This window comes from Drosophila eugracilis, unplaced genomic scaffold (assembly GCF_018153835.1).
Source record: "Drosophila eugracilis isolate 14026-0451.02 unplaced genomic scaffold, ASM1815383v1 contig_1807, whole genome shotgun sequence".
NCBI lineage: Eukaryota > Metazoa > Arthropoda > Insecta > Diptera > Drosophilidae > Drosophila > Drosophila eugracilis.
The window spans coordinates 1-13,833 of record NW_024572652.1 but is presented as its reverse complement, the minus strand read 5'-3'; the positions used below and the strand labels follow the sequence as shown (position 1 = coordinate 13,833).

The window sequence follows — 13,833 nt, the reverse complement described above, 5'->3', positions numbered from 1 at the left end:
TCAGTGCTGGAGCGTGAATTCAAAATGAAAAATATTAAGAAGTACCTCAGAAATACTCCAAATTGTAACAAGTTACAAAAAGTTAGTAAGGCATTATTTGGAAAAAATTTTGTTCCACTCTATTTGTGGAACAAGTATTTATGCAATCATTTCATTATATAATTCAACGAATTTTTCATTGGTAAAAACAAATGCATTTGTTTAGAAAAAGCGGCAATGGTTTGGGTTCTCGTAAGAAAAGGTTGAATTTGATCTTAATAGAGTAATGAAGAAGAAGAAGAAACTACAAGCTGCAAAATGTTGTGTGTATGTTGAGTGTACTTTGTGTTTGTGTCCGGAGTTCGCTTTCTATTCATTTTTTGTTTGATATTTTTCGATTTTTGTTCTTAACAAAATGTTACTTCTTTTCGTTGAACTCCAAACGTTGCGCTGCCGGCGGAAATCCGTTGCGACCATTTTGTGGCTGCGCCAAGCGCGTAGTCATACTATACTGTGGTGGTGTCGACAGCCTCGATACGTGTACCACCCACATCGCTGCCACCTACAGTTCCTGCTTCGCCCCCATTTTGCGTGTCACCGGCAGCATTTCCGTCCTCGCCAGCACTAGCATTGGCACCAGTGGAAATGGCACTCTTTTTGGCGTCAAACTGATACAGCTCGACGTTAACGTTTATAATCTTTGTCTGTATAGGCGCCGCAGACTCAGCTCCGTTTTGACGGCGGCGTTGCCCCCAGTTGATGCGCCGACTGGGGCAGTCTCGCCACCTGTGGTGATGGTTAACGAGAGATAATTAAGGGACTTTAAAACTTTGTCCGCGTCGTCCTGGGTGCTAGAAACCTTGCGGTTTCCAAAATGCAGAAAACACTTTCCAAAATGACCCTTCCAAGAAATCGCCATCGGATTGCATTCACGTTTGTGAAGTTCCGACTTTAGGTCCTTGACGCGAATGTCACGTGTCAAATTCGTCAACTTTATACAAAAATCGCTAGGTCCACGATTCTTGTTCCTCTTTGGACGACGCTCATCAGTGCCAACCTCATCGAATTTACGATCCTCACTCTTGGCACCGACCCCAACTCCAGACTGATCTCCCTCAGACTTAGCTGTGCGCCTTCGGCGAGTGACAAAACGACCTTTGCGAGGCGGAGTGCGTTTCTGGGTAGTCTCGCCATGTTGTTCATTGTCAGTCTGTGAGGTGGTGCGTCCCGGGTTTCCTTGTTGGAAGCGACGACGCACGGGCCCCCGACGTCGTCGGTTATTCTGATGCTGCTCTACGTCGGTATCTTCCTCTTTTAAGGATATCGACTTTCCGGCCTTTTCCTCTCGCTCTTTAAGCTGATGCAGTACAGGCAGTATCTTCAGGCGTCGTTCGGACAGAATCTCCCAGAAGACTCCTTTAGGACGGGGCAAGCGCTTTGACACCCGGATTAGTTCTGTGGGGGTGACAATGGTGTCCACGGGCTCATCATACTTCTGGAACACGTTCAGAGGCGAATCCACCACCTGCACGTCGTGCACGATTGTGACAATAATTGTTTGCGGTGTGATGGCCCCCAGTTCAATAAGGAGCCCGATATCCAGATCGACGAACCCATTTCCGCGTCCAATTCGGTAGCCTTCGCGCGAAACGACGACTGAACCAAAACACTTTTTATTTCGTAGGACGATGCTTCGTGTCGTCTTTATCCATAATCTTCTTAAGGGTGAAATTGATAGACAGGCCCTTCTAGGCCGCTTGAGTATCCAACCCTGTAGTTCGAACTTTGCCCAACATGAACCCTTTCGGGTACTATGTTCGAACTACAATGATCTTTATAACATTACCTCTAACTCTGCTCCTAACACTTTGAAAATTTCGATACTAATCCATTTAGCACAACACTAACTTTCCTCGTATCTTTACTAATCCACTCAGATCTAGCCCCGTGTTCCGAGCCGTACGTCAGACGGCAGCGCCCCTCGCTCGGTTGGGCGGGAGGTGGGTTGCACGTCAAGCAACGGGAGTCGCCCCACAAATTTGTAAATTATAAAATTATAACGTATGTAATTTCAAATAATTCAGATATAATACTTGATAACATTAATGAATTTAGACCGTTTCTATCTTTTATTTTATTAATTTTAATCACTTTATTAATAATTTTTATACTTTTACTAAAATATGCTAAATTTGATTACCTTTTGTTGCCACGGCCTGATATAAACAAAGAGATAAGCCTAGAAAATGTTCAAAGAAAATAAATTAAAATATGAACAAAATGACTCGGGGCGATCCCTTTTAAAAGGCGGAAATTCTCCAGCCCATAATCAGCGCGCTCTTATGCTTGAATTTTTTTTATCTAAATTTAATTTGATTAAGTTCATTTTAGTTTTATTAGATACAATTACATACATTTCCCTCTAACCGTCGGCTTAGTGATCACACTCCCCAGCTCCAAAGTAGCAGTCCAATTAAAAATCAATAGTCAAATAAATAAAGAAAAAAAATTTACTTAGTTTGGGTTGAATAAAAAAATTTAACTTAAACATCGATTAAAATAATTTACGTATATATTATATAAATATAGGTTCGTCCTACTTTTCTATTTGTTTAACCTGAACGGAAAGTTTTGTCCTGAATCAAGATAGATAGTCATATAGACCGCCAGAACGACACGCGGAAATAAATAGACATATAGACCTATAAAAAGGAAGACAGGTGTGGAATTTATATTTTATACAAACTCAAGGAACACACCAGCCAGATTTGCCAAATAGTTAAAACACTTCAATTGTAGTTCTAGTTAATTTTATTTTACGCAACCGCACACTCTCGTTGTCTATTAGCAAGTGAAGGATGGTAAGCACGTTCGTACAAAAAGGATCAAAAAAGTTCTTAAGCAGAGAGGGAGAGAACAAAGAGAAGAGAGAGCTTTGCCTCTCTCAAAGAACTTCATCGTTCATATCCTTCCCACACACACAATGTGTATGTGTATAAGTATGACTTTTATTATTTTCAACACGCCACCTCAAAAGTTACACTGATACAAATTTGAGGAATAACAAAACAATTATTTTTATTATTTTTATTTATTATATTTCAAAGGAGTGTGTGCATATTCAGATGGTTGTTGTATTTTTCTTCTTTGGGGACTGTTTTCTTTTTGATCCAGCATTTCCTGCAAAGAATTGAGGAAACCCAGTAAGCCCCAACCAGATCAATCAAAAAACATAAATTAACAAGATTCGCCTATATAAACAGCAATAGTTAGACAGGAAATTATTTTGGTTTGGTTATTGTTAAATATATATATACATATTATATATGGGAATTATCAATTAACAAAAACTCCATATAAAGATTCAGACTAAAGGTCCAGTCAGCCCCAGTTGCTGGTAGTGGCTTAGTTAATGTATCAGTGGAAATATACTTGACACAGATTAGTTGGTTTTCAAATTGTTCCTGGTAAAATGATATTTCATATCTATATGCTTAGTTCTCTTGTGATGATTATTAGCTATACTAATACAACCTTGATTGTCTTCAAAAATATCTATTGGCCCATTTAATTATACCCGTTACTCGTAGAGTAAAAGGATCTACTAGATTCGTTGAAAAGTGTGAAACTAGTAGAAGGAAGCGTTTCCGACCCCATAAAGTATATATAAGTTAACACCACTGAGGGGTAACAAACAGTCGGTAGAAATCTTGGGTGATTCTTGGATCACCCTAGTCTTTCTAGATGCCGACTCAGCGTACCGCCTTTGGGGGCCGTGCCTGGGTCCCATTTATTCCCGGTCTGGTGAGTTACGCTCATTTTGCGATCGTCAGCATTTTCCACTGTTATGCGGTCGTGCTGCCTACTAAGCTCCACTTTTCTTACAGCTAAGTTCCTCAGTTCTGTCAGTCACCCTAGTCACCCTCTCGACATAAACTTAATTTTACACTTCATCAACCACAATACCAGTGGCACCATTAGCGGCCACATGGGAGCAGCAGCCCGTCCGCCAATTCCTATCTATCTTGACACTCACTACTACTCAGCAAGCACCCTACCGGTGCCACCTCATCGGCCTGATCTGGTGCAGCTTTACCACCGAGCATCCGACTATAATATAACTGGCGCCTCACGCGCCAAAATAAACTAGCGACTGTCGAAATTTTCAAGAAAAACATGTATGTGGGCTGATTAATAATTTTACGGCTTCAACAAACATACACAAAAATTGCATACAATAAAATGAGGTAGGAGCGGACGCAGTCGTATTCCCGGCACAGCTAAAAGAACTTCCGTCGGCATTCGCATAAGCTAGGGAGGCTGAAGGCAGCATCGAAATAAGCCAGTTCGCGGCAACATATGCTAGGGCAATGGAACAGAAGACAGAGAATTCTGTCTTTCGTAAGACTCAGTACCGCGCTTCCTCATTATTTTAAAAAAACAGATAGGAACCAACAAAATGGTTCTGGGCGGAAGCCAGAGAACTGGGCCGACCGTGGAAATCCACGTTAGGCAGCAGAGCCCATGGACTGGAACCCATCGTCTTCTAAGTCCATGCAACAGCCACATTTTAAACAAAACCAAAATGTATCACAACCTCAAAATATGCAGGCAAAAAATTCAAAAAGACCCAACTCCTCAGATAAGATAACTGATCAAATGCACCAGAGGCTTGAAATCATCGAGCAGACCGCCAGTGCCAAAGACCAAGAATATGAGAACGATGCGGTAGCCGCGCTGAGCGCAATCGAAGACGACAGCGACTAGGTCGACTCCCATGACCTTTTCAATTTTTTAGGGAGCGGTCCCGGTTACCGCGTAGCGAAAAGTTATCTAAAGCCCGTATAGGAACTTAAAAACATAACGGCAGTAGCCTCACCGTTTCGGGTGAATTCAATTCACGGGTCCATAGGCACAAATAAAAAGTGCCAAATAAGTGTCTTGGGAACAACTTCCCCATTTTTCATATTAGATTCCCTAACAACATTTGACGGGAACATAGGCTTCGACATGCTAACGCAAGTGGGAGCCACCCACCGTGTCTGAGGACCTGCAGTTTTTTGATTGCGACAATGTAAACTTTAGCAGCACAAAGGACATAGTCGTTCCATACGCAGACAAAAAGGGTTTATCGAAATGTTGTGGCAACTATTCGCACTGAGGATATCAACTCAGTGTACTTTAAAACGTACCCACACCCAATGGGTTTCGCGGAGATCGTTAATAAAGAAATAAATTACCTACTGAAGTCTAATATTATAACCCCGTCGAGATCACCGTATAATAATCCAACTTGGGTGGTCGACAAAAAGGATCAGATGAGACAGGTGGTAGGAAAAAGCGTTCGGTAATCGACTTCAGAACACTGAACGAAAAAACCATTCCTGATAAATACCGCTTGCCATCGAGTTAATACTGGCAAACCTTGGCAAAGCCAAATATTAAACAACTATAGACTTAAAATCTGGCTATCACCAAATTTCCCTTACGGAGCAAGATCGCGAAAAAAACCTTATTTTTAGTCAACGGGGGCAAGTATGAATTCTGCCGTTTCCTTTTGGATTAGCTGGCAGCATTTTTCAAAGGGCAATCGGTGATGTATTGAGAGAGCAGATAGGGAAATCGTGTTACGTCTTTGTTGACGATGCCATAATCTTTTCGGAAAACGAAAAACATTGACTGGGTCCTGAAAAAATTAGGACAAGCCAATATGACCATCTCGAAAGAGAAAACAAATTTTTTTCAAAGAAAGTGTCCAATAACTCGGCTTCGTAGTAACCTTAAACTGACCCTGAAAAGGGTGCAGCCATTTAGGAATACCCAAAACCGACAAGCTTTTTCTCACTAAGATCATTCTTAGGATTTACCAGCTATTATAGGTGTTTCATAAAATATTTCGATACAATAGCTAGACCACTAACCAACTTCCTTAAGGGAGAAAACGGTTCCGTAAGTAAACACATGTCAAGGAAATAAATCAGGAAATCAAGGAAATAAACCAATAAATCAGCAATGAGACGCATTCGATAGACTTCGAAATATGAAATACATGAAGATGTCACCCTCAAATACCCAGACTTTAGGAAACCGTTCGATCTGACAACTGATGCATCAGCCTACGGCATCGGGGCTCTACTGTAACAAGGCAAAGAACCCATAACGATAATATGCAGAACCCTTAAAGACTGCGAGACCCGTTATGCAACTAACGAAAGAGAGTTACTCGCTATAGTCTGGGCTCTAGGAAAATTAAGGCAGTATCTGTATGGCACTCGTGACATAAGAATCTACACAGACCATAAGCCGCTAACGTTCGCTGTTTCCAACAAGAACCCAAATGACAAATTAAAACGTTGGAAAACATTTATAGATGACTATGGCGTAAAAGTCATATACACTCCCGGCGAGGAACATTTTGTCGCCGACGCCCTTTCGCGGCAAAACACCAATGGCCTTCAAAACGAACCCAAATCTGATTGTGCAAAAGTTCACAGTGAAGAATCCAGCACTTATACGATAGAAACAATGGAAAACCCTTTAAATTGTTTCAGAAATCAGAAAATCCTAGAAAAGGCATAGTATTCCTTAAAGCGAAACCTTATATTTTTCGGAAATAAACAAAGATGCACTACAGCAAAGTATGACAGACACTCCAAGAAACAAGAACTTGGGGTAACTCCAATTCCGTCATATGTCGGCGAAATGCTGCATATTGACATTTTTTCCACCGATAAAAAACTATTTTTCGTGAAAATCCCTATCCTCCAACTAATAAACTTATTCCCAAATATAAAGACAATATACTGTGATAACGAAGCGTCTTTCAGCTCTGAAACGATCACATCGTTACTCAAAAATCAGTATGGCATAGATGTTGTAAATGCTCCCACGCTGCACAGTAGTTCAAACGGAAAAAATCGAACGCCTCCACAGCACCCTAACATAAATAGCGAGGTGCATCAAAATGGATAAGCAAATTAATAATACAGTGGAGCTAGTAACGCGGCGACCGTTAAATATTATAAAACATTACATTCGGTCATTAACCGAAAACTCATTGATGTAATACACTCTGCTTCCGACAAAGTTAAGCAAGCATTAAAAATGAATATTGAAAAAGCAGAGAGGGATAATCTTGACAGGTGTAACCCATCAAGACAAAATAAAATATTTGAGGTAGGAGAAAGAGTCTACATTTTCACATTTTCTAGAAAAGCTGATATCTATTTATCTTTTTATGATGCCCCGATGCGATTACGCCACGGCTACTCTAACGCCCACAAAACCCGAAAAACCAAAACTGCAAAACTCCCAGGAACTATAATAGCTAGAAAGTTGTGTTAAGAATACGTATTTAAGAGGTGCCACTGCAACTTTCCCCTAGTTTTCATACGGCTAAGCCCACTCTAACGCCCACAAACCGCGGAAAACTACTGCGTCCATAATATCATAGTGAATGTCTTCATTTGACCTTGTATAACATATTTTTATCAATATTTATCGATTTACCACCGATTTTTTAGATCGGAACATTATTTCGCTATTTATGAAGAAATTTAAGTTATAAGGCCTCACATGCGCAGTGACGTCACCTTCAGTTACTCAACATGCTTTCTCTGACAATAGGTGGCGCTTTATTAATTTCCACTAGCAAATGAAAAGCTATTTCTTTTAATTTCTAATAATTTTGCTACAGTAATATGACATAGCCTTTCATGCCACAAGCGATATTTAGATTTAGAATTTTAGATGTATGTAAGTAGCTAGAATATAGGCCCTAGGCTGATTGTAATACAAAAGTTTTACATTTAGATGAATTGGTTTTAAAATTTGAAATACTTATATGCACGGGTACTTGGTATGTATTTGTGCTCATGAGTCAGGTGTTCTATAAGATCCTCCTTCCATTGGTTTTCTGAAAGACCTGACCTGACTGCAAGTTTTCATTAGAACTCTTACAAATAAATTTCCACACCTCCGCGCACAAGCAGATCTGAGTACACACTTGAGAGTGGGGGTGAGATCGCACCTCCGCGCACAAGCAGTCATGAACGCACACTTGAGGGTAGGGGTGAGTTCTCAGGTGGACTCGCCCAAGGGATAGCAAAGTGTCAGGTCTTTCAGAAAACCTATGGAGGGAGGATCTTATAGAATACCTGACTCATGAGCCCAAATACGTACCAAGTATCCGTGCATATAAGTGTTTCAAAATTTAAAACCAATTCAGCCAAAGAGCGCAGCAACTAGCACCGCAATTTCTTTGACAACGTCAACCGTAACAACAACAACAACCGCAACTGTAACGACAGCGCGTTTAACGACGTCATCAGCTAGCAGCGCAAACAATAATACTTCTGCCGCTGCGCTGCCCGCAAAAGAGAACAAAAACAAAGAAAATATTAACCCGGCTGTGGAGACTGGTATGGATCGCTACATCCAAATCAAAAGGAAGCTAAGCCCCATAAACTCTCAACGCAAAATAACCCGTGGCAATGCTAACATAGCTGCAATAGAAACGCCCACTAACTCAAACCGTTTTAAAATCTTGGCAGACTATGAGGATGATGCCGCATCTACTGAAGTCGAAAAAAGGAAGCCTAAGCCCCCGCCAATTTACATACGAGAAAAAAGTTCCAACGTTCTTGTCAAGAAAATTATAATTATAAATTATAATTAGCAAGGACAACTTCCACATAATACCACTCGTAAAGGGCAAAATCCAGGAAAGAAAAGTTCAAACGAAGTCTGAAGATAATTACAGAGTATTATCGAAATATCTCACCGACAAAAAAAAAGAACTTTTACACGTATCAGCTAAAAAGCAGCAAAGGCCTGAAAGTTGTATTTAAGGGCATAGAGTCCGAAGTATCGCCTGCAGAGATAACAAAGGCGCTACAAGAGAAGGGATTTAGCGCTAAGACAGTCTTCAATATCCTTAACAGGGATAGAAAGCCGCAGCCACTCTTTAAGGTTGAGCTTGAACCAGAAATTAAGCCCCTAAAGAAATACGAAGTGCACCCTATATATAATCTTTAGTTCCTGCTGCACCACAGAATTACGGTTGAATGGCCGCACAAACGCAATGGCCCGGTACAATGTGCGAACTGCCAAGAATTTGCCCATACAAGGTCTTACTGTAAACTGCGCCCGGTGTGCGTAGTTGTGAACTTCATGACTTCGCACACTGCCCAGCGAGCAAAGATGACCACAACTCAAAAAAGTGCGGCAAAAAAGTACTGCGGTGGAAATCACACTGCTAACTATAGAGGTTGCCCAGTTTTTAAGGAGCTAAGAAGTCGAATCCACCAGGAATTACTGCTCGCACCCAAAATAAACAGTTGATAGCCTCCAGGTCAAACCCTGAAGTCTTTTTCTCGACTGCAGCCAGATCCTCACAAGGACCCATAAACTCTGCCAAAAATGTTACATACGCAAGTGCTTTAAAATTAGTACTGTCTACCCCAGCCTCAAAAAGCTCATTGACGCAATCAGCATACCAAGAATCAAACACGGCTCAGCAGCATCAACCGCCAGAGCAGCCAAAAAGTACCTTTGAAGCTATGATATGCAGTCTACAACAAATCCTTACGGAGTTTATGTCGTTTATGCGTACAACAATGCAAGATCTGATGCGAAACCAAAATCTATACATACAAATGCTGGTTTCACAACAATCCAAATATTGACTTCCCTACGAATATCTACGTGGAACGCTAACGGCGTTTCGCATCATAAACTCGAGTTGGCGCAATTCCTACTAGACAATCAAATCGACGTTATGCTGCTTTCAGAAACACATCTTACAAATAGATACAATTTCCAACTACGAGGATATTCATTCTATGGAACAAACCATCCAAATGGTAAAGCACACAGCGAGACTGGAATTTCAGTCAGGAGCCGTATTAAGCACCATTATCATACGAAATTTGCTAAAAACTACCTACAGGCCACATCCATAAAGATACACCTAAATACTGGCAAGCAATTAACGCTATCCGCCGTATACTGCCCCCACGCTTCACCATAGCCGAAGATGAGTTTATGCAATTTTTCAACTCACTCGGAGACCACTTCATAGCAGCAGGAGACTACAATGCCAAGCACATACACTGGGAATCTCGTCTCGTGACTCCAAAAGGAAAGCAGCTCTATAATGCGATTATCAAAGCCAAGAACAAGCTCGACTATGTTTCTTCTGGCACACCAACATACTGGCCGCAGACCCAAAGAAACTTCCCGATTTAATAGACTTTGCGATTACCAAAAACATTTCTAAAAATATGATAAGCGCCGAATTCCTTTCGGATCTTTCATCTGATCACTCGCCTGTCCTTTTTACTCTACTCCGACATCCAGGAACTTGGGATCAACTATTAAAACTGACCTCACATAAAACCAATTGGGTTAAGTACAGGAAGTATATTAGCTCACACATTGAGCTAAGTCCTCACCTCAACGATGAAGCCAACGTAGACAGTTTTGTTAATTCACTGGAATCTGTACTCGTCTCTGCAGCTCGAGTTTCAACACCTCATACTATAAACACACAATACATCCAAAAGAAGACAAATCTACAGCTCGTCCTCGAAAAGCGACACTTACGTCGAGAATGGCAATTTCACAGATCGACATCACGTGAACTTGCTCAAGCTCTACAGCAAGAAGAAGCATATATCCACCCCCTCTACATTGAGCAATTGTCAACTAATAGTACAAAACACTCACTATGGAGAGCTCACCCAACTCTGAGCTCACCGAAAGAAACCGTGAGAAGAAATTAGAAATTCCAAAGGCGGCTGGGCGCGCAGTGACGCAGACAGAGCCAGCACGTTTGCCAACCACCTTAAAAATGTCTTCCAACCAGCTCCTGCCACTAATGCGTTTACTTTGCCAACTCTATCATATGAGCCCCAGCCTCAACATGAGCCAATTGAGTATCGCCCAAACGAAATCGTAAACATCATCAAAAGACAACTGAATCCGAAAAAATCCCCGGGCTGCGACCTCATAACTCCCAAAATGATCATTGAGCTCCCATACTGCGCCGTTTTCACTCCCACCCAGCTCTTTAATGCCATCGCAAAACTTGGCCACTTTCCAGTGAGATGGAAAAAGTCAATTATAATAATGATAGCAAAGCCGGGGAAAGACCACACTATCCCGACGTCATATAGACCTATAAGCCTACTCTCTTGCCTATCTAAACTCTTTGAAAAATGCCTAATGTCTCGGATAAACACATATCTGAGAATCCAGGAAGGAATCCTGTCACACCAATTTGGGTTTCGTGAAAAGCATGGAAAAATTGAGCAGGTCAACCGGATAACATCAGAAATTCGAAACGCTTTCGAAAAACGAGAGTACAGCACCCTATAGCACCCACAAGATTTTAGAGTCTTACCTCCACGACAGAAAATTCACCTCTTAGCTTTGAATATAAAATCATGCTGTACAACTCGGTACTAAAACCTATATGGATGTACGGCTCCCAGTTATGGGGGAACGCCAGCAATAGCAACATTAACATTGAGAGAGTTCAGTAGATCCTGAGAACAATCACCGGGGCACCGTGGTACGTTTGTAACGAAAAATGATCGCATAACGAAAGTGATCGCAGAACAAAAGGTAAAGTACTTCACCAAGATATCGGTGCACCCTAACCACCTGGCGAGAGGTATAACAAGGTTAAGCAACCAATCACGCCTTCGTCGCAATGACCTACCCACCCAGCGACCGACCTGAAAGACGCACAACCAGAGTGTAGTCTTAGTACACTGTTAGTTAAATTTTAATGTTAAGATTGTTAGTCTCTAAATTAAGAGTAGATTCAATAAATAAAAGCAAAGCTCTTCCTTATCCTTCTAATACCATATGCCTGGCATCCAGGGCTCCTATGTATACTCAAAACCAATACGATTGGTTCTAGGAGTAAAACATACCTGTATTCACTCCCTATAGATAACATTAGGTGAACATAGTCTAGAGACTATATAAATGACACCACTCAAATTGCTCAGAATCAGTTACTCAAATCCCTCAGAACTACATCTAATTGTGATTGTTTTTCAACATTTTCGACGGTTTTTAAAAAATTTTAAACAAGTTTTTAGAAATATTAAATTTTATATTATATATATAATTAAAGATATATATAAATATATATAAGAATATTAAAAACATTATTAAAACTTAAAAAACTACATCATTAAAATTAAATATGGAGTCTACAATTACTTGTGATTTGTGTCTCGGTTGTCGTATGCTTATTGTGATTGTTTTTCAACATTTTCGACGGTTTTTAAAAAATTTTAAACAATTTTTTAGAAATATTAAATTTTATATTATATATATATAATTAAATATATATATAAATATATATAAGAATATTAAAAACATTATTAAAACTTAAAAAACTACATCATTAAAATTAAATATGGAGTCTACAATTACTTGTGATTTGTGTGCTATGGTTGTGAAGATGAGTGAGCTTAGTGATCACTATGCCAAGTGCTCCAAGCCTCGGAATGCCTTCGAGGTTTTAATTGCAAGTTCAAATAAGGTGTGACTTGTGCTACCGTATAGTTCCCAACTGTAAATTTCACGAGCACTATAAAAATTGTACAGGACCCCAAAATGCATTCAACAAAGAGCCATCAAATTCTCGTTAAGAGTATACGGGACTTATATGAAACAAATAGCTGATGGCGAAACCGTTGAAACCACGAAACACTTTGCAACGGCATATAGATAAGTATATCAGGTTGAAAATATTACTGACGAGCTAAATGCAGCAATGGAATCTCTATCGACATCGAGCAGTGAGTTCCAGGAAAAGGATTCTGGTTGGGCTATCAAAAACTTTGCTTATTTTCAAGCTACTAAAGTAAAACTAGAAAACATTTCTGCAAGCGGTTTCATACCAGCTCCGAAGAGCATAAAATCGATAAATGCGATAATCAATATTCAAAACACTGACGTATTTTGTTTAAAGTGGGCAATTTTAGCATTTCTAGCTAACAAGCGCTTTCAGAATGCTACTTTTGCAACACCCCAAGAAAAGAAATATTCACGGGAGAAATTAACTAAACCAGCTAACTATCACATAAATATCAATGCAGTAGTCATTGTATATGAAGGAAAAAGACTGGATTTTTCGGGAGTTGAGTTTCCCATTACAAAAAAAGGAATAAGTCAGTTTGAGAAAAATAATAAAGACTTAAGCATTAATGTCTATGAAATTGATAATGACGGTAAGAAAATTGTTGGACCTACAGTTAAGACTCAAGACCTTCGAACCAACCACGTAAATATATTTGGTATTAATAACCGTCAAAATATGCACTATGCCTATATTACGTGTATTAAAAGATTATGCGGTTCACAGCATTCAAAATAGAACTCAGCAAAATATTTTTGCGATATTTGCCTGACGTTTTATATGACAACGAATAGGCTTGAATGCGGAAAAGTGGATTCGCACTATCCTGAACCGAATACGACCATTTCCTTCAAAGGATATCACAAGAAGTTATCACCTCCGGTGGTTATTTATGCAGACATGGAGGCGGTTCTTCAAAACTATGAGATCTGCTTAAATAACCCTGCTACGTCATCAACAACAAAGGTGCAGAAACATTCAGCGTGTGCAGTATCTTTCTAGCTTGCACACAAATATGACCCAACTCTAAATGAGTTATGGACTTATTAAGGTAAATTGATAAAATCAACTTAATAAATTGGAAATAATGAATATTGTATAAAATTACATGTGAAGATTGCATTAAGCAATTTTGTAAAACTCTCAAAGAAAAGACTTTCAGTTTATTTTTCAAGTATTGGGCTACAACAAAA

The 13,833-nt window shown here is 39.9% G+C and overlaps 1 protein-coding gene across 1 annotated transcript; it reads right to left on the bottom strand.

Annotated features, from left to right (window-relative positions):
- Positions 1 to 300: 300 nt before the first annotated feature.
- On the bottom strand, positions 301 to 4,758 carry LOC108104166. Its single transcript, XM_017210069.2, is given in 3 exon segments — positions 301 to 722; positions 725 to 1,648; positions 4,645 to 4,758. Coding segments are annotated over 3 exon segments (1,275 nt in total). The 3' UTR covers positions 301 to 485.
- Positions 4,759 to 13,833: the final 9,075 nt, after the last annotated feature.